Source organism: Panulirus ornatus, chromosome 46 (genome assembly GCF_036320965.1).
Source record: "Panulirus ornatus isolate Po-2019 chromosome 46, ASM3632096v1, whole genome shotgun sequence".
NCBI classification, from domain to species: Eukaryota; Metazoa; Arthropoda; class Malacostraca; order Decapoda; family Palinuridae; genus Panulirus; species Panulirus ornatus.
In genome coordinates this window covers 3,528,057-3,551,244 of record NC_092269.1, presented here as the reverse complement: position 1 = coordinate 3,551,244, position 23,188 = coordinate 3,528,057, and the positions used below count along the sequence as shown (strand labels likewise).

General features: G+C 36.9%; 1 protein-coding gene across 5 annotated transcripts in view; it reads right to left on the bottom strand.

The window, feature by feature from the left end:
• Positions 1 to 1,216: 1,216 nt before the first annotated feature.
• Positions 1,217 to 23,188, bottom strand: part of LOC139763076 (uncharacterized) — a 66,475-nt gene continuing 44,503 nt past the window's right edge. For all 5 annotated transcript variants that reach the window (XM_071688683.1, XM_071688682.1, XM_071688680.1 and 2 more), the window contains exon 16: positions 1,217 to 21,449. In XM_071688683.1, coding sequence (XP_071544784.1) covers positions 21,333 to 21,449 — 117 coding nt within the window. In that variant the 3' untranslated portion in view covers positions 1,217 to 21,332. The remainder of the gene's footprint in view (positions 21,450 to 23,188) is intronic.

Here is a 23,188-nt window from a genome sequence, read left to right as displayed (position 1 = left end):
TAAGTGTTCCGGAAATTTAGCGATGGGGGTCATGGTGTTGACCATCGTTGGCTTGTTGACATTCCTTGAACCTCACGATGGTCTCCTCAACCTCTTCCTTAGTCTCCATATCCACTTCTTTTCGTCCATTCCCACGAATAAACCATTAATCCTTCAAATTATTTCCATCCTTAGTCACTATCAATTGGCGGCAATGTCAGGAGCCTCCTAGAATAACGTAGACACAGAGTTCACACTTGCACCATCTAAGGCTAAGCAGCAACTAGCAAGTTCGCAATCAGGGAAGATAGACTACAGGGAAGATAGACTACAGAAGCCGAAAACCATTAACCTTAGCGTGACGCCAGTAGCAACATTTGGCAATGATGAACACTATTTTTCTCTTAGTTATGTTACACGACGCTAGGCGGCGGTAGCATCCAAATATTGCGTCGGCATATTCATATTTTTGACTCGTGCCACTTTCTTGTTACGGTCCCAAAAGTAGCTGAAGTTTATTCATATTAGTTATTGCACATTTATGTATTTGTGTCTCCTTACGTGTCTTTATTGTATGTCTTCTTTAAAGCTAAATGATATATGCATTTTATGCTATATATTTAATTAGAACTGTACACAACAGCTGAACAGCAAATAAAATTCCTTCTGCATAAATGTTCTTGTGCCGTCAGCAGGGCTGTACATTAATAATTATATTGACAAGGGATTAGTGAACTAAAAATATTTCTTTAGAGAACACAAACAGAGAGGCACACATCCAAAGGCTTGGAATAAAATTATTACAACACATGATATGTGATCTATATGAAAGAGTTGAAAGCGAGTAACATCCCATCAGTATAAGATAATGTGAATTTAGGAAATAGAATTAGTCAATGAGAGGTCTGTCATCCTTGGCTATGGAAAACGGATATTCTCTGAAAAGGTATGAAAATTGATGAAATGGAATTTTGAGATGTTTTGGCTTATAATAGTATGTTTTGAAGACTACATACTTTTCATAGGAAGTAGTGGATACATCAATGTAAAATTTTCCTGTTAATGTGAAGGTAAATATTTCCTGTATCATCATGAATGTATGGTCAGGGAAAGGTCGGGCACTTTTTTGGGTTTTATGTTCATGATCTATTCCAAGTATAATGTAATGATTTTAAGAATAATCTCAGTAACTTCAAAGTCTATATTTATGAGAAAAGGATAAAAACATTAAGTAATATACGATTTACATTTTATTTAGCAATCATATCTGCATAATAGCTTAACCTAACTTGAAATGTATGGGTTGAAGCAGAATCTAGTAAAGATTTAATTATCAAAAAATACACTAAAATTTACCCACACAGATCCAGGAAGAGATGTATCATATAATATCATGAAATGCATTCATTTCTTAACCAATACTGTACACAGAAGGAATGTTACTCAATATTTTTATATAATACAAGAAAGCATTATCATTAAGACAAGAGTTCCCAAAAAGGGTGCAATTTTTAATCACAAGGCATATGGACAATCTCTTATACCACAGTAACAGATTCTTCCCATTCCCTAGCTCTTGAAATTGGATTATAACTTCATAGTTCCATTAAAGAGTTTATATATAGTACTTATACACCCCTTCATGTATGAAATATTTTAATTCATCACAATCTTCCAACTCTCAGTGGTTGTGTGTGTTTTTCCATACCAAAAAGATTTTGATGTACTGTGGTAAATGTAGTACAGTATGCTTGTTTATCTGTCAATGCTAAATTAGTTATCATTCCCTGATCTCAGCATAAATGTCAAATTTGTTAATTTTTGCATGGCCAAGGATTGGCAGAATAAGTTGCCTTAACATCCAGCTTATTTTAACCGCTTCCCTATATCATGTTTATGAGTCAAAACTAGTGATACCTGCTGAAAAAACAAACCAAAATTTACATAACACATATCATACTTTGTTTAAATTCATATCAAATGAGCATTTTGTTGAATATATTATTGTGTCACACATATCACAACTTCAAACAATGAAAAGGTGTCTGATAACAGTTAATAACTTGTTTTCAATTATTTCAACCATGAGAAAAATTCCATGTGATAATTAAAAAGCAACTTAGAAATTTGAATTAATTCATTCTTTTTAAATATCTAAAATGCAAATAAACTGTTCAACCAAAATTTCAATAGTTCATATTTGCATGATTTAGAGCAACATTTGCACGAGTCATAATAAATACATGGCTTAAAACAGCCATTCTATTATGTGCCATCATGTAAGAATCACTTAAGATTATACAGGGTGTCTCAAAAGCTCAGACTGAAAGGCAGAATTCACTATTATTTTTAGTCTGATAATTTGTTCTAACTGCATTTCATATATTGGCATAAATTCTGACGCATTCTTGGGTATATCCATGATGGGTTATGAAATGCAATTTGAACATTGTTGAAATAAAGGTAAATAGTGAACACAGCCTTTATTTTCAAACAAGTGAGACACCCTGTACATACATACTGTATGAATACATGTGAAATCACTCTCAGACATAATTTTTAGGAGGAATGATTTTTAATAACTTTCACCAAAATACAGAATTCCTCCTATTATATTTCTCTCAGGAGAAATCTAACAACTGTTATAAATCTTTTGGAAATATATCTTAATAAATACTGTAATAACTGCAAAGATACTGCTGAGGCAATGTTTAACAAACATAGTGTTAATACCACGCACATGAGAAACATGCATTACAGCTATATTGTATAAAAATAAAGCCTTTGGTATATGTTTCATATATTCACTGTATAAATAGTGATACGGTACAGCACTGTGTTTACAACTCAGAAACAAAAGCTCAAATGCATGTGTCAGGCAGAGATGGTAGCATGATGCATGTTAGGTTATACTCAAAAGCAGATCATGGTTATCTACAAACCCTTATCATCTATCAGCATAATCTTCCCATGCAAAAAGATCTCTTCTTTCTCAGCAGATAAATAGTCTTAGCAGATGGTAGTTGGGAGTTTGAAGCATATATTTAGTACAAATGAGTGCACTGACAAATGTAACGATATGATTTGATATTTTTGATCATGGTAATGCTATAATAGCTGCTTTTGTAATAAAAATAAAATTCGTGAACCATGTTTCAAGTTAATACAAACTGGAAGATCATATACACATATACAAATACAATGATGACCCAAAGCTTAACAAAGTATCCTATTGAATTACTCAGGCAGCAAATATCAACTATAATCTCAGAAATAAAGGTAGTTACCTAATACAGTAAACACAAGCCCACATAAATAGGATGTGAGGTTCCTTGACAATTACAGCAGTAAATTGCACTTCTACATATACTCTATATGCGAGGTTGAGTTATATACTCTTTTCATATGTTCATTCACCATAAATGTCATATGGGGTTGTTTTATACATACCTTATTAATTTAATTATACAGATTTGAACAAAGCTTTCACACCTAACAGTGAAACTAAAAAAAAACACAAAAAGAACAATGAAAACTGCTTTTTGAACCTGATAAGAGAAAAAGCTTTCACTATGCACCATGGAATGATCCTAACAGCCCTCCTAACCTAAAACCTGTCTACTGGGTATAATCACTCTTAAGTTAACATTCACAGAATCCTAAAAATTACTAAAACAATCAGAATACATATATAGAAATACATCTATCTACAAAATGCTATATCTAAAGCACACTATACTGGACAATATATTTCCTACGTCTAATCATAGTAGATCTCTGTCCAAACTGTTACCAGAGAATAAATAATACATGAAATATACTTGGGGAGAAATTCTTCAAGCTTGTTGAGTAATTGCAAAAGTGATGCAACTCCCATCTCTTACACTACAAGCAACAGAAAATTAAAAGGAATGATGTTTTACTTCTCTTAAAATGCAGATAGGACAACCTTGTTGAAAAAAGATGGGTTTATGCATAAGTAAAGGATATTGTATCCTTATCCAACTCCTCATATTCACACTACTTAACCCAATTATGTATTCAATTTCTGTACAGGTAATTCAAACATTATCTAATCCTTTATGTTGATGAATACTTTGTATTTCTTTGGGCTTTTTCTTTTAGGAGACAACCATGACAAGGTATAGGTACTTTAATTCATGGAGTTTTAAGCCTCTTGAATATGGTGTGTAAATCATTGCATCAAAAGCTGCCAGCAAGATATCCAGATGATGTACAACTACTGCAAACATCATATACTTAATATGTTAATTGCTAAATGTGTGTTGCCAATGAGCTTGTGATACCTCTGAATAAGCTCATCCCACTATTTGTTTCTAGCTGTATATAAGCTCAGCTCTGTCCATAAGCAAAGTCAGTAAGACTTTGTTTATTATCATTATTATTAATATCATCATATTCATTATTACTATTATACTGTATAATCCCATGACCCTTATGGGGCTACTGCAGCTTTAAGACTGCACTCCATGTTATGAGCAGTGAATTGTCGGATTCCTATGAAGTTAGAGGGTCTGGTCTTAGACAAGATTGTACTCCTTTCCATTCACTGATGTTGAAACACCTTTGCCAAAGATTTCTCATGTGGTGCAGTCGACTGCAGGCAGTCTTGTAACACCTTTCCCTCTTTACACATATCCATTGTCAGTAAACAAGAAATAATATTTTGTTGAGGACCTCCTTGCTTCAAAGGAGTCCATCACTTTCCTGAACCTGTGTGGAGTTTGACTTTGAAGCCGCAGAAGCCCCATAAAAGAGGGTGATGAGGACTAAAACATTTCTGCATTTACTGGTTGATAAATGTGTTAAAATAACCAATTTACAAGAATTTGCTTCACTACAGTTACTTCATGATGTAATAAAGTCCAATGAGAATATTTCCAATAAGCTTTCTGTATATATGAGTTTATGACACAATGTATATTTTGAGGGGCATTTAGTGTTGGCATTCACAAGTCTTCCCAGGTCAGTGGACTTTCAAAATCAAATAGTGATGTACCTGCCATTCTTTGCCTCTATTTGGACATCTATGAGGGGGATTTTGTTCCCACTAACTTCATGTGAAAGAAAGGTATCTCCTCCATGGCTTTTTGCAGCTTCTTGAGGTGAATTTCATTGTTGATGACCACATACACAGACACCCAAAGCAAGACTCAAAGGATAAATAGAAATATATACCAGACTAAAATCTCACTGAAAATGAGCTGTGACATGCAAAAGGGAGGAGACAAAAGATACAAACTTGGAGTGTATAGGCATATTTCAAGGGAAATACTTTAACTGAAGGGGACAATCTAAACATTTGTTTCTTTAACATAAAAGAAACTTTGATAAAAAGATAACTTAGCTGCTGAAGGAATTTTGTCACATTATTCAAAGCCGGAGAAAAAACTGTGAAACATAGGACTTCAGCCAAATGCTTATACTGGAGTGGTTGTTTCACTGTAATCTGGGTCTAAGATTTTTATCTTGTTATGTCACTTTAGAGAATACACTGGCTTTTGTTTACATGTGGCAATCTTGTCTTTGAGGATGAATGATGGGGATTAATCAGTTAGCTTTGAACTTAACGTATCATTCTTGAAGAAAGCATGATCAATTCTATTATCCTTATTCACTGCCTAACTTTTGTTGGAAAAAAAATAATGTTCCTTCTGTTACATGCAAGACACACTAACAATTATTGTAATTGTAATTCCTCTGCTTTTCACATGTCTGTCCACTAGTATTTTGGCCACAGGTATTCACATAAGATCTTTTCTAAACATCACCTTAGTACTGAATTCTAACCGAATATTATTCTAAATTCATACTTTTCCCTCATACAAACACATTTACGTCTTCCCTGTAACATCTCTTACAGGTCCTCTGTTACATCACCTTTCACTCCCTTAGCACTCTCCCTTACAAAATCTTTTTCTAATAAAAATTTCCAAAAACATTCTCTCTTCTCACACATTCATAATTCAACTAATTTTCTTGTCAATCTAAGGCATAATTCTAAGCAAGAATACAAGTATTGTAAGGATAAATAAGCTGAAGAGGTCTAGCATATCAACAGATAAAAGTTTACAACTATCTCCGAAATTTCTAACAAAAAAGATACAGTCAGGGTCATTCCATGGAGCAAAAGAAGAAAAGCAAGACACAACAGCCTATACATGTCATACAAATGTCAAGGAAATCATACCTAAATGGCGACAAGTGTATGGTCAATAATTCATTTTGGCTAAGATAGATATTTAGTTAATTCAAAAGTACATAATACAATGTAATAATTTTGCAGTTACCCTGTTCCTTCTATATGGTAATTTTTTCCTGAACTTCAAATGCCCATGCAAATATTCTAATGCCACTGTTTGTAAAAAAAAAAAATCAAAAAATAAGAAAAAACTATAATCATACATTGGACTTAACAGATAACTGATATGTGACATCTTTCTTTACTCCTTAACAATCATGGCCAACAGTAAGAAAGAATAAAGCACACAGGAAGCATACAAACTACACTTGTCCAAATCATTCAGCTTGAGTTTAGAATTTTCAAGTCACACAAATTGTGGAGAAACATATACTATTCTCACAAAATATTTTACCATTTTGTGAAATACAGTAAATTCTCATTCAAAACAAATAGTTCTAGATGTGACATGATATTCTGACAATTGGTAGTTTTCATACATATCTGTATAAATAAGAAAAACTAACAAGTTGATAACCGTTACAATATCTCACACTATAAATATTTTCATTAATATGCAGCTCACCAACAGAACTCTCTTCATCATTAATATTATTGACGATAAAGGACTGGACCTGCATTCCATGCAATAAAGTCTCTCAGCAACACTGATTCAATAAATAATCAGATGGCAAAGTAGTCATCTAACTTTTGTCTTTATAATTATACATTTACAGAAAATATTACTTTATCATTACCATCATATACCCCTAAGACCACTCCATGGAGCTACAACAGCTTCCCAGCTGCTTTTCTCAAGCAAGCAAGGTAAAGTGGGCTCCATTAGAATGAGCAGGTCCTTGACATGCTTTACTCTTTTCTATCTGCTGAAAATAATACAGCACAGTTAAAGGTAAACCATTCCTTATAGCATTACCATTTGCAAGCAAGGATCACCAACACCTGGAGAATATACTTTGCCTTACCTTCCTGCCCCAACAGTCCCTTCTACCCTTATGAAGCTCCTGTAGCATTAAGGAAGCTGGCCACATCCATTAATCAGGACCACAGATCATAAATCATTGTAATGTGGGTGTGTTTACATGCAGAAAATACAGGGCAACTGAGTAGTAAGTGCCTGGTGTCTCCTTTATGATAGTTGCATCATGGGCATGAAAGGTCTTGGGACATGTTGAAAAGGTGTTTGTAGAATTGTAGTGATTAGTGATGCCCAAGAATGTAACCGGAGAGTGTGACGCAAGTTTGTTGAGGGAGTGTGGTTTCTGATGGGTGTATATCTGGTGGAATTGAGTTTAAGACTGAGTTGGGAGGCTGGTTGTTTAGTGTTTGTCAAGTTATTATAGTGTGTCTGAGTTTTATCAGCCTTATAATTGTTGGAGGTGAGGGGATCTGTCAATATAAGTTACTAATGTATGAGGCAGGGGTAAACTTCTTATTTCTACTTAAGAGCTGATGGTTAGTCACTGAGTAGTTTGGGTGGGATAGGGATAGTGCTATTGTACAGAACTGAGTGCTAAGCATACTGAGACGTGACTGAATTAACAGGATCTTTGTTTCACTGTGAAGTTGTGTTTGTGGTTGCATGGCAGCTAGTTACTATTCTGAGTGCATTACTTTGTGTGGTTTGCATCACTGTTCTGTTTGCTTTTGAGAGGATGGAACACTGGGCAGGTAAGGCATAGTTTACAGAGGTGGATGAATTATGAATTGTTTGCATACAATGTTGAAGGATTCCTTATATATATATATATATATATATATATATATATATATTTTTTTGCTTTGTCGCTGTCTCCCGTGTTTGCGAGGTAGCGCAAGGAAACAGACGAAAGAAATGGCCCAACCCACCCCCATACACATGTATATACATACGTCCACACACGCAAATATACATACCTACACAGCTTTCCATGGTTTACCCCAGACGCTTCACATGCCCTGATTCAATCCACTGACACCACGTCAACCCCGGTATACCACATCGATCCAATTCACTCTATTCCTTGCCCTCCTTTCACCCTCCTACATGTTCAGGCCCCGATCACACAAAATCTTTTTCACTCCATCTTTCCACCTCCAATTTGGTCTCCCACTTCTCCTCATTCCCTCCACCTTCGACACATATATCCTCTTGGTCAATCTTTCCTCACTCATTCTCTCCATGTGCCCAAACCATTTCAAAACACCCTCTTCTGCTCTCTCAACCACGCTCTTTTTATTTCCACACATCTCTCTTACCCTTACGTTACTTACTCGATCAAACCATCTCACACCACACATTGTCCTCAAACATCTCATTTCCAGCACATCCATCCTCCTGCGCACAACTCTATCCATAGCCCACGCCTCGCAACCATACAACATTGTTGGACCCACTATTCCTTCAAACATACCCATTTTTGCTTTCCGAGATAATGTTCTTGACTTCCACACATTCTTCAAGGCTCCCAGGATTTTCGCCCCCTCCCCCACCCTATGATCCACTTCCGCTTCCATGGTTCCATAGATATATATATATATATATCTATACATACATAATCATTCCTAGTATACTTGATCACCATTTCCCACGACAGCAAGGTAGTGCCAGGAAGCAAACGAAGAATGGCCCATTCACTGATATACACATATATTATCCCTGGGGATGGGGGAGAAAGAATACTTCCCATGTATTCCCTGCGTGTTGTAGAAGGCAACTAAAAGGGATGAGAGGGGGGGGGGGTTCCTTCCCTCAAGTTTTTTACTTTTCCAAAAGAGGGAACAGAGAAGGGAGCCAAGTGAGGATTTTCCTTCTTAGGCTTGGTCCTCTGTTCTTATTGCTGCTAACATGAGAGATGGTGAATATGTATGAGGGAGGGAAAATATACATATATGCCCATACATGCACTTATACATACATATACACATGTACATATTCATACCTGCTTGCCTTCATCCATTTCCAGTGTTACCCTGCCCCAAAGGAAACAGCATTGCTACCCCCTGCTTCAGCAAGGCAGCACCAGGAAAACAGACAAAAAAGGCCACATTCATTCACACTCAGTCTCTAGCTGTCATGTGTAATGCACTGAAAACACAGCTCCCCATCCACATCCAGGCCCACAGATCTTTCCATAGTTTACTCCAGATGCTTCACTTGCCCTGATTCAGTCCACTGACAGCACATCAAGCATGGTATACAACATTGTTCCAATTCACTCTATTCCTTGCACACCTCTCACCCTCCTGTATGTTCAGGCCCTGATCACTCAAAATCTTTTTCTTTCCAACTGGGTCTCCCACTTCTCCTTGTTCCCTCCACCACTGACTCATACATCCTCTTTGTCAATCTTTTCTCATTCATTCTCCCCATATGCAAAACCATTTTAACACACCCTCTTCTGCTCTCTAAACCACATTCTTTTTATCTTCACGCATCTCTCTTACCCTTTCATTACTTATTCGATCAAACTACCTCACACCACATATTGTCGTTAAACATTTCAATTCCAACACATCCACCCTCCCCTGTACAACCCTATCCTTAGCCCATGCCTCACAGCCATATAACATTGCTGGAACTACTATCCTACAAATAATGCCCACATATATATTTTTTTATTATACTTAATCGCCCTCTCCCACGTTAGTGAGGTAGTGCAAGAAAACAAAAGAACGGCCCAACCCACCCACATACATATGTATATACATAAACGCACACACACACCCACATATACATACATATATATTTCAACGAGCTGTGGTTTCGGTGCATTATACATGATAGCTAGAGACTGAGTGTGAACGAATGTGGCCTTCGTTGGCTTTTCCTAGCGCTACCTCATGTGCATGCGGGGGGAGGAGGGTTGTCATTCCATGTGCAGTGGGGTGGCGATGAGAATGAATAAAGGCAGCAAGTAAATGTGTATATATGTATATGTCTGGGTATGTATTTGCTTTGAAGAATGCATGTGAGAAATACTTAGAAAAGCAAATGGATTTGTAGTAGCATTTATGGATCTGGAGAAGGCATATGATAGAGTTGATAGAGATGCTCTGTGGAAGGTACTAAGAGTATATGGTGTGGGAGGCAAGTTGTTAGAAGCAGTGAAAAGTTTTTATCGAGGATGTAAGGCATGTGTACATGTAGGAAGAGAGGAAAGTAATTGGTTCTCAGTGAATGTAGGTTTGCGGCAGGGGTGTGTGATGTCTCCATGGTTGTTTACTTTGTTTATGGATGGGGTTGTTAGGGAGGTGAATGCAAGAGTTTTGGAAAGAGGGGCAAGTATACAGTCTGTTGGGGATGAGAGAGCTTGGAAAGTGAGTCAGTTGTTGTTCGCTGATGATACAGCGCTGTTGGCTGATTCATGTGAGAAACTGCAGAAGCTGGTGACTGAGTTTGGTAAAGTGTGTGAAAGAAGAAAGTTAAGAGTAAATGTGAATAAGAGCAAGGTTACTAGGTACAGTAGGGTTATTTATTTATTTATTTATTTATTTATTTTGCTTTGTCGCTCTCTCCCGCGTTAGTGAGGTAGCGCAAGGAAACAGACAAAAGAAATGGCCCAACCCACCCACATACACATGTATATACATACACGTCCACACACACAAATATACATACCTATACGTCTCAATGTACACATATATATATATATACACACACAGACATATACATATATACACATGTACATAATTCATACTGTCTGCCTTTATTTGTTCCCATCACCACCTCGCCACACATGGAATAACAACCCCCTCCCCCTAGATGTGTGCGAGGTAGCGCTAGGAAAAGACACCAAAGGTCCCATTCGTTCACACTCAGTCTCTAGCTGTCATGTAATAATGCACCGAAACCACAGCTCCCTTTCCACATCTAGGCCCCACACAACTTTCCATACATATATATATATATATATATATATATATCTTATTTATTTTGCTTTGTCGCTGTCTCCTGCGTTTGCGAGGTAGCGCAAGAAAACAGACGAAAGAAATGACCCAACCCACCCTCATACACGATGTATATACATACACGTCCACACACGCAAATATACATACCTATACATCTTAATGTACACATATATATACACACACAGACACATACATATATACCAATGCACACAATTCACACTGTCTGCCCTTATTCATTCCCGTCGCCACACATGGAATACCATCCCCCTCCCCCCTCATGTGTGCGAGGTAGCACTAGGAAAAGACAACAAAGGCCCCATTCGTTCACACTCAGTCTCTAGCTGTCATGCAATAATGCCCGAAACCACAGCTCCCTTTCCACATCCAGGCCCCACAGAACTTTCCATGGTTTACCCCAGACGCTTCACATGCCCTGATTCAATCCACTGACAGCACGTCAACCCCGGTGTACCACATCGATCCAATTTATTCTATTCCTTGCCCTCCTTTCACCCTCCTGCATGTTCAGGCCCCGATCACACAAAATCTTTTTCACTCCATCTTTCCACCTCCAATTTGGTCTCCCACTTCTCCTCGTTCCCTCCACCTCCGACACATATATCCTCTTGGTCAATCTTTCCTCACTCATTCTCTCCATGTGCCCAAACCATTTCAGAACACCCTCTTCTGCTCTCTCAACCATGCTCTTTTTATTTCCACACATCTCTCTTACCCTTACATTACTTACTCGATCAAACCACCTCACACCACACATTGTCCTTAAACATCTCATTTCCAGCACATCCACCCTCCTGTGCACAACTCTATCCATAGCCCACGCCTCGCAACCTTACAACATTGTTGGAACCACTATTCCTTCAAACATACCCATTTTTGCTTTCTGAGATAATGTTCTCGACTTCCACACATTCTTCAAGGCTCCCAGGATTTTCGCCCCCTCCCCCACCCTATGATTCACTTCCGTTTCCATGGTTCCATCTGCTGCCAGATCCACTCCCAGATATCTAAAACACTTCACTTCCTCCAGTTTTTCTCCATTCAAACTTACCTCCCAATTGACTTGACCCTCAACCCTACTGTACCTAATAACCTTGCTCTTATTCACATTTACTCTTAACTTTCTTCTTTCACACACTTTACCAAACTCAGTCACCAGCTTCTGCAGTTTCTCACATGAATCAGCCAACAGCGCTGTATCATCAGCGAACAACAACTGACTCACTTACCAAGCTCTCTCATCCACAACAGACTTCATACTTGCCCCTCTTTCCAAAACTCTTGCATTCACCTCCCTAACAACCCCATCCATAAACAAAGTAAACAACCATGGAGACATCACACACCCCTGCTGCAAACCTACATTCACTGAGAACCAATCACTTTCCTCTCTTCCTACACGTACACATGCCTTACATCCACGATAAAAGCTTTTCACTGCTTCTAACAACTTGCCTCCCACACCATATATTCTTAATACCTTCCACAGAGCATCTCTATCAATTCTATCATATGCCTTCTCCAGATCCATAAATGCTACATACAAATCCATTTGCTTTTCTAAGTATTTCTCACATACATTCTTCAAAGCAAACACCTGATCCACACATCCTCTACCACTTCTGAAACCATACTGCTCTTCCCCAATCTGATGCTCTGTACATGCCATCACCCTCTCAATCAATACCCTCCCATATAATTTACCAGGAATACTCAACAAACTTATACCTCTGTAATTTGAGCACTCACTCTTATCCCCTTTGCCTTTGTACAATGGCACTATGCACGCATTCCACCAATCCTCAGGCACCTCACCATGAGTCATACATACATTAAATAACCTTACCAACCAGTCAACAATACAGTCACCCCCTTTTTCAATAAATTCCACTGCAATACCATCCAAACCTGCTGCCTTGCCGGATTTCATCTTCCGCAAAGCTTTTACTACCTCTTCTCTGTTTACCAAATCATTTTCCCTAACCCTCTCACTTTGCACACCACCTCGACCAAAACACCCTATATCTGCCACTCTATCATCAAACACATTCAACAAACCTTCAAAATACTCACTCCATCTCCTTCTCACATCACCACTACTTGTTATCACCTCCCCATTTGCACCCATTACTGAAGTTCCCATTTGCTCCCTTGTCTTATGCACTTTATTTACCTCCTTCTAGAACATCTTTTTATTCTCCCTAAAATTTAATGATACTCTCTCACCCCAACCCTCATTTGCCCTCTTTTTCACCTCTTGCACCTTTCTCTTGACCTCCTGTCTCTTTCTTTTATACATCTCCCACTCAATTGCATTTTTTCCCTGCAAAAATCGTCCAAATGCCTCTCTCTTCTCTTTCACTAATAATCTTACTTCTTCATCCCACCACTCACTACCCTTTCTAATCAACCCACCTCCCACTCTTCTCATGCCACAAGCATCTTTTGCGCACTCCATCACAGATTCCCTAAATACATCTCATTCCTCCCCCACTCCCCTTACTTCCATTGTTCTCACCTTTTTCCATTCTGTACTCAGTCTCTCCTGGTACTTTCTCACACAAGTCTCCTTCCCAAGCTCACTTACTCTCACCACACTCTTCACCCCAACATTCACTCTTCTTTTCTGAAAACCCATACAAATCTTCACCTTAGCCTCCACAAGATAATGATCAGACATCCCTCCAGTTGCACCTCTCAGCACATTAACATACAAAAGTCTCTCTTTCGCGCTGCCTGTCAATTAACACGTAATCCAATAACGCTCTCTGGCCATCTCTCCTACTTACATATGTATACTTATGTATATCTCGCTTTTTAAACCAGGTATTCCCAATCACCAGTCCTTTTTCAGCACATAAATCTACAAGCTCTTCACCATTTCCATTTACAACACTGAACACCCCATGTTTACCAATCATTCCCTCAACTGCCCCATTACTCACCTTTGCATTCAAATCACCCATCACTATAACCCAGTCTCGTGCATCAAAACCACTAACACACTCATTCAGCTGCTCCCAAAACACTTGCATCTCATGATCTTTCTTCTCATGCCCAGGTGCATATGCACCAATAATCACCCATCTCTCTCCATCAACTTTCAGTTTTACCCATATTAATCGAGAATTTACTTTCTTACATTCTATCACATACTCCCACAACTCCTGTTTCAGGAGTACTGCTACTCCTTCCCTTGCTCTTGTCCTCTCACTAACCCCTGACTTTACTCCCAAGACATTCCCGAACCACTCTTCCCCTTGAGCTTCGTTTCACTCAGAGCCAAAACATCCAGGTTCCTTTCCTCAAACATACTACCTATCTCTCCTTTTTTCATATCTTGGTTACATCCACACACATTTAGACACCCCAGTCTGAGCCTTCGAGGAGGATGAGCACTCCCTGCGTGACTCCTTCTTCTGTTTCCCATTTTAGAAAGTTAAAAATACAAGGAGGGGAGGATTTCTGGCCCCCCGCTCCCGTCCCCTCTAGTCGCCTTCTACGACATATATATGTATCATATATGAGAGGGCTATTATTAGAGCATGCAGTTGCCTTTACTGTCAGAAAAAAAAGGCATTTACCAAAGTCTGCCACTTTCTGTAAAGAGAAACATATCTTAAAATCTTTTATACAGGATATAATAATATGGCACTTAGTGGACAAATCTTTTCACTTTTGGATAGGAGGCCCACAGTCTACTCTACATCTTATCGCTGAAAATGAATAAGTTAAAGATACACAAAATTATTTTCTCAAACATATGATAATGAATAACCTTCCTAATAAAATTTAAGACTTATGTCAGATGCACTTAATTTCTTTTTTAAATAACAGTACAATACAGAACTTTTCCATGAAAACCATTATTTCATCTTTCTAACAATTCTATACTTGTGGAAAATGAATCATTCATAATGTTCATTAGTCTGTTTTTTGTCCATTCACTCAGGAGAACACATGATATTAAAAAGTAAACTATCATTATCAAATGAAGACTGATGTCTGTACTGTACTTAAATGCAGCATTTCTTGCAGTCATACGATGGTGATCAATATTTCTTCTAATGTACTGCATGACTGGTGATCAATATTTCTTCTAATGTACTAACATTTTGATTAAATATGAATAAAGCTAAAAAATGATGTCACACCTCTTGATTATTTTCCTCAACTATTCCCCTAGTGCCTGGATGAGCTTTCTGTACAAACAATGCATCTCAATATGAAAAACAAAAAATTAAGCCATTTTTGTAACAATGCTTGAGTTTACTTCATAATTATTATCCTAAATTTCAGCTAGCTCGTGCATACAAAAAAGGCATCTTAACATGTCCAATACATACAAATTCATCTTCTAAAATGCTACACTATTTCTTGATAACTAAAACATGGTTTTTACAATGGGGTGTTTAAGACAGCACATGATTTCAATCAAAAATTGATAACAAATTATTGATAGGAAAATAAATGATTTTATAACATGAACAACACTTCTCATATTCTCTAATGTTAAGTGTAAAAATAAATGAGACTTCCTAATCCTTTACTTAAAACTGCATATTAGAAAACCTGTAAAAATTTCTAACATCACATTTCAGATTCTGCACATCAAATGAAAACCTATTTGGGAGGAGTGTATTTTCTCCCTTTTGATCTGTCCTGTTAAGACTAACTGACCAAATGTGCCAATTCCCAGATCCTGACTCAAACACAGCAATAGTATCAAGGCTCAAAATTAATAATCCAGGGTCAGGACAAGTAAATACCATGCTTTCCATTTCGAATTTCCTACCTCATGCACATGTCTTATTGTCAGAAAGAGGGTTGAGGGCTCACTTTATTTCAGTCTGTCCAACCTTGAGTACCATACTACTGCTGTATTAAAGAAAAAAGCTTTCACTCTAATGCTTTCTGAAATCTACCAAATACCCATTGAAAAACCAGTTTAAAGAACACTAAACAGATACACGTTATGCATCTCGGCACAAACTTAATGAAAAATATATCAATGCCTAGTCCGATACTGTACATGAAATAAACAGCATACCTCCTCACATATGTGTCAAGCTATGAAAAGGAGAAAGTAAAGGTAACTAATGGCACCTTATGCAACTAAGTCCCTACATTTTTTTTTTGATTTTCCAAAAGAAGGAACAGAGAACGAGGCCAGGTGAGGATATTCCCTCAGAGGCCCAGTCCTCTGTTCTTAACGCTACCTTGCTAACGCGGGAAATGGCGAATAGTATGAAAGAAAAAGAAAAGAATAAAGAGAAAAGCAGCAGTCCATTTTCAGATAGGTTAATCCAGACATGCTAGACTTGTGCAAGACAAGGCTGCCAGGTAGTGAAACATTTCAAAAGAATGATGTGAAGGGTGTGAAATAAGGCTCACTGTAAGGCACAGATAATTATATGAAAGGAGGGTTGGGAATTTATATAAGTAGGGGTGCTCTGGGAAGATGTATGATGGAAAGTATGTCAGCTCAAAACTATAGTTGTGAAATTCAATTGTGACATGTTTAGAATGAGTGCATATGTGTCATGTGATTAGAGAGAGAGGAGGTTGAAGATACCACCTGACAAGAAATGAATTGATTTGACAAAGTAGATCCAAGGAAGAAAGCACAGGTGACTGTTAAAGTGAGTGGATGAATAAGGCAAAAATTAAAAGGAAAGAGAGGTAAGATGAGGTCCCAGTTTAGAATGAAAATGGTGAAAGAATAAAATGAATATCTATCAATGGGTATGAGTGTTGCAAATACATATTTTCAACCCAGTAATGTCTATAAATATAAATGCTATGGATACTGAGAAGACAGGGAGACGACATAATGACTGATATGGTTTTGGTTGAAAGAATATGATGAACACAGCACATAATGTGAGCATCAGCAGATATGAGCATTGCAGATAAAGTATTTCCAACATCTGGATGTGAATAAATGCATGTGTTATAGGTATAAAAGGAACAAAATAAATGGGAGAATGACCAATAAACTTCTCAAAAGAAAATTTATATCAAGTGTGCATAAAATGATTTCTAAAAGAAGGTCATGTGGGGTTTGTCAGATCATATGACACTGATATGCATGTTAACCGTTTATGGCAGACATTATAGGATGAGAAATATGGATGAATAAACAAGGTGAACATGGTAAAGTTATGGAATCAAAGTGTAAAACTTAACTTTTAAGAAAAGTTAAATGAGAAACTACAAGACAGTGAAATCGTATAAGATATGGTTTAAGTGTTTAGGTAGCATTTAATCATTAAACTGTTGTATAGCTTCTGAAATGAATCTTAACCAGTGAAAAACATCTCAGTATCATATGTTATTGACAAAACTACACAGATATTTTCCTCTATTAGTGTGGGAAGGTACTGAGTTGGTAAGGAAATGCCTTATCTGGCAGCACAGATGCTCCATATCTATTATATTTATTCATTATACTTAATCACTGTCTCCCGCGTTAGCGAGGTAGTGCAAGGAAACAGATGAAAGAATGGCCCAACCCACAGATATACACATGCACATACATATTCTTTAAACTATTTAATGATTATGGTCTTTTCTTGGAGTGATTTCTTTTGACATACACTAAACATATTGTACACTTTATAGCTTTCTTTCCACCCCTCCTGTTTTCAATTTTCCAAAAGAAGGAACAGAGAAAGGGGCTAAGTGAGGATATTCCCTCTAAGGATCAGTCCTCTGTTCTTAACACTACCTCGCTAATGCTGGAGGTGGCAGGTGTGAATGAAAAAAGTTTGAATATGTACATGTGTATATACGTACATGTCTGTGTATGTGTATGTATTTGCTGATATGTATATGTATGTATGTATATATATGTATATATATATAATATATATAAATATATATATATATATATATATATATATATATATATATATATATATATATATATATATATATATACATGTTATTCTCTATTCATTATAACCAATCGCTATCTCCCACATCAGTGAGGTAGTGCCAGGAAACAGACGAAGAGTAGCCCATCCACTCATATACACATAAACATACATAAAGGCCCATATACATACACATACATATCAACATATACATACAAAGATATATACATATACAAACATGTACATATTCATACTTACTTGCCTTCATCCACTTATTCCCTGCATGTCATAAAAGGCAACTAAAAGGGGAGGGAGCGGCTGGCTGGAAATCCTAACCTCCAGTTTTTACTTTTCCTAAAGAAGGAACAGAGAAGAGGGCCAAATGAGGATTTTCCCTCTTAGGATCAGTCATTTGTTTTTAACGCTACCTTGCTAATGTGGGAAATGGCGAATATGTATGAAAAAAATATCATTTACACACTTTTTTTACATATACGTATCATTATATATTACATGAATTATTTACATATTTACATATCCTTTACATACACACAGAACATTAATTACATGAATGATCTAAAACAATCTGTTTTTCAAGAAAATATTAATACTAATACAAGTGAAATTATTCTTTTATTATAAGTGACTATAACTGTTGCCATATAAATCTGGCTTCCTACCCTCATGATGTAATTACACTCTCAGATGATTTAAGGGTGACTGTGATGTGGGATATTTTTTTCAGATTTATTGCTAGTGACATCTGTAGATAAGATATGGAATCATACATCACCTGGAAATTGAAAACATTGTCACCAAAATCTTTGGCAGTATAGTGGCATGCTGCAGGCTGTACAGCCGACCAGCATCACAAACCCAGGATTAAAGGGTGTACTAAAAGAAACTGTCAAAGAAGTGTGTGCGGCACTGTAGGAAAAGGCATGGGGAAACAGAAACAACACTGTGAAAGGGAGATTTAGGGGGACCTTAATCACTTTGGCCATAAAACTGACCAAATTTAGAAAATGTGTAGCACAAACATAATTCTATCCTTTCTCTAATATCTACAAGGTGGATGAAAAGTTGGTCAAGGTGATATATAAAAGGATGCTTTCAGAGTACTAATTAGGGCTGGAAGTTCTTCAGATTAAGATGACAAAGGTAGAGTAATTGATTAAGTCTAATAAAATCACATGAGTATTCGGAGGTGTGAAAGAAATACCTATTGTCAATGGCATTTCAAATGATTGTGGAAGAAGAAAATGCAGAAAGGACTTAAATTAATGTGCAAGTCCATAGAAAGTATTTAAATTAATGTGCAAGTCCATCTATCACTTTAACAAACTGGACATGTGCTGAGGATATGCATGAGTGAAATGAGAAGCTACAGGAACATGATATACCCCAGGTAGATGAGAATAAATTTAAATATAGTAAAAGAATAGATTTTAATCTACAGTAAAGAACACCCAAGACATGTTTACAAGACTAGTTTGACCACTCAAGTATGATGTGTCAAATGAGTCAAAAAGCCATTCTAGGCCTAAGACTGGTTGTATAATACCAAAAAACATATAATCTATAACATAAATCATCATTCTTCAACATAAGTGCTTCCTGTTTTTCTTCAGAAGAATTTCAGGGCACAAACTGCTGAAAAAAATATTTCTAAGCAATACAGTACCAGATGATTAGGCCCTGTTCATGGTAGAAATACAAAAATCACTGCTACTGTGGTTACTGTAACCGTTAGTGGGTATGAATGGAGATATAATTTCATCTACACCACCTCCAAGAATCACTTACCACATAAAAACCTGAAACCAAATCTTAAATCTCAGGATGAAGTCTAATACTAAGTACACTTTGCCATGAGCAAGCTCCAATCACGCCAATAATCAACATATCTCTCCCTGTCAAAACACTCAAGATTATCCCTTTCAGGGATGGGTAGTACTCAATCTGAAATTTAAATTTTCAGTTTTGACTCTTCTCACTAATTTTGCATACACACAGGGCCTGGAAAGTGGCAATCTGGGGCAGTTATTCATAAAGGCACATAAAACTGGGCAAAAGCAATATGTAACATTAAATAAAAATCATAATCAGTTGGCACATTGTTATTTGATAAGGGCACATGAAGAAGACTGACCATCTTATCAAGACCTTTATACACAGTTTGGACGATAAGGTAATGACTCAGACAAGCCATTTATCAAGATAAGATTCATGCAAGCTGATACCCATTTCAGACTTCTTTTACAACCCAAATATACACATGAAGTTTGTGTGCTTATATCAAATTATCCATTTTCAAATTCATGAGCTGCTTTCCTCTTTTCTTAAATGCACGAACATCCTGAATTGCATTAACTACATGGCCATCCTGTCATGCCATTCCTTCTGTACATACAGACAACTAAGAATATCATCCTTATCTTTGAAACAAGGAAGATGTATGAAAAGTAATCTTATCTGTGATCCAGTAGCTGCCTTGAAAAAGGTGTCATGAAATATAAATACATGCCCTCACAGGGAGTATATAAAAGACTAGGAATACAAAGATTTGTCATAATAAAAATGCAGTCTTTCTATGAAAGCAAATAAAATAGCATTTATAATGTTCTAACAACCTGTCAACAGGAGAGGATCTCAGAATCTTGAAATGTAGCTTCTGTTACATTTGTTTAAATTCACAAAATTTTGTTTTATAATATATATATATATATATATATATATATATATATATATATATATATATATATATATATATATATATATATATATTCATATATATTCATATATATATTCAACACAGTTCTCATAAGCTAAGTCTCCTGTAATTCTACTAGACTACAACATCTTCATTATTACACACCATAAAATGTCGATAAAGAAAATAAATATTTTCAATTCTGTTTTACTGCAATGCAATATGTTTTTCTTGGTTTCAAAACATCCTTATTTTCAGAAATATTACCCACTGGCAATACCCTTCTGATGTCTCAAGCTAGGAAATAAACTTGTCACGAATGTTTGACAAATAAGACGTAATTTCCAAAACTGTTACAGTCTAATAGTAATATATCTCTTTGCAAAACTTTTCTCAGATCATTATTCATATTCAAATGATATCATCTCCCAAAGATATGGCACCTAAGAATACTTCCACACATTACCACAGCAAAACACTTCTCTGGTGTTCTTTAGCTAGATTTCAGATCAGGAATCCATGGTAAACTTCAGTCAACTCTCCTCAGGGGACCCTAATCCATGCATGTCATCATTTGTTTGCATTTACACAATAATCCTACCAATAAATTTGGTTCAAAATTCTAGAAAGGTTAATGAAGATTCTTGTTGTGTAGGTCCAAGATTCTGTGTCCAGCCACATACACACGCGCAATGTTACGGTCATCCCCAGTATACAGGAATTTTTGAATTTTATCCTCAATTGTATCCTGCAAGAAAGAAAAATATTATAGGTTTCCAAAAATGAAAAACTATTTTTCTACCACAGGCAGAGCCCTGAGAGCATTAGAAAAGACACTTGATTGTATAGGAGTTAAAACCCCATTTTACTTCCAAAAATAGGTTGTATCTGCCAGGATCTCACCCTCTTTGACTACCATATTATGCATGGGGAGGGAATTAATTAAGTATATATATATAATGCAAGACTCGACTGCTTGAAGAAGCACCACAGGCAAGAACACTGGAAGGGTTCCATTTGTAGCAAACTAAAGCCTACACCCATGAAGAGAAGAATGGGAAGCCATTGGCAGAAGCTACATCCTTCAGGAGCTTCCTAACCCTCACTTATCCACACTCCCATGAGAAGCGCAGTATGTGAACAGCTTCCTGAGTACTGCAGGAACCTTATAAGGAAAGAAGGGACATCTTGGGCAGGATGGTAAAGTATTTATTTATCTATTAATTATACTTAACCACTGTCTCCTGCGTTAGTGAGGTAGCGCAAGGAAACAGACAAGGAATGGCTCAACCTACCCACATACATATGTATATACTAAATGCCCACACACACACATATACATACATATACATACACAGACATATACATATATACACATGTACATATCCATACTTGCTGCCTTCAACCATTCCCCATCACCAGCCCACCACACATGAAATAGCATCCCCACCACCTCCAGCGAGGCAGCGCCAGGAACAAACAAAAAAGGCCACATTCACTCACACTCAGTCTCTAGCTGTCATGTGTAAAGTAAGGTAAAGTATATATACTGTCGATCCCGATATACCACATCGTTCTGATTCACTCTATTGCTTGCAAGCTTTTCACCCTCCTGTATGTTCAGGCCCCCATCGCTCAAAATCTTTTTCACTCCATCCTTCCACCTCCAATTTGGTCTCTCACTTCTCGTTCCCTCCACCTCTGACACATATATCCTCTTTGGAGGGAAGGATTTCCAGCCCTCCACAACTCCCTACCCTTTTAGCCATCTTTTATGACATACAAGGATTACATGGGAAGTATCATTTATTATACTTGATTGCCATTTCCTGTGTCAGAGAGATAGCGCTGGGCAACAGATGAAGAATGGTCCATCCATTCATGTACACACATATATACATAAATGTCCATACATGCACATATACATATGAACATATACACTTATACATACACAGACACATGCATATATACACATGTACATGTCCCCACCTTTTAGAGCTTTAATTGCCAAAAATTTCATTCTGATGTTTTTTTAAAAAAATGGATTTCACTCTCTGACTTCTGTTGGGAATATAAAATTGCACTGGATGTGCTCCCATTTGGGGTGGCATTTTGTAAATGGGGACATTTAGTAAAAAGTTCATGCCAATCTTACTATTCACGAAAAGATTTTTAGAATAATTTGATTTACATTACCATAATGTGGAATTATACCTTAATATGAGGAACAATTCATTGTCCCGACAAGAAGAAAGCTGTTGTATCTTCGGCTCACTTATAAGACTTAGAAATGGCTGAATGGTGCAGGTAGATCCATACAAGCACAATAATACATCACTGACATACAGCCTGAATAAGTCTAATAACATATATAGTAAAATGATAAGGTGAGTAACATACCATTTCATGTAAGCTTTTTCCAACACTTAAGACTTGGTGGGGTAAAGCAAGATTCTCTTGTAAATTTGCTCACAACATTCTTTCATT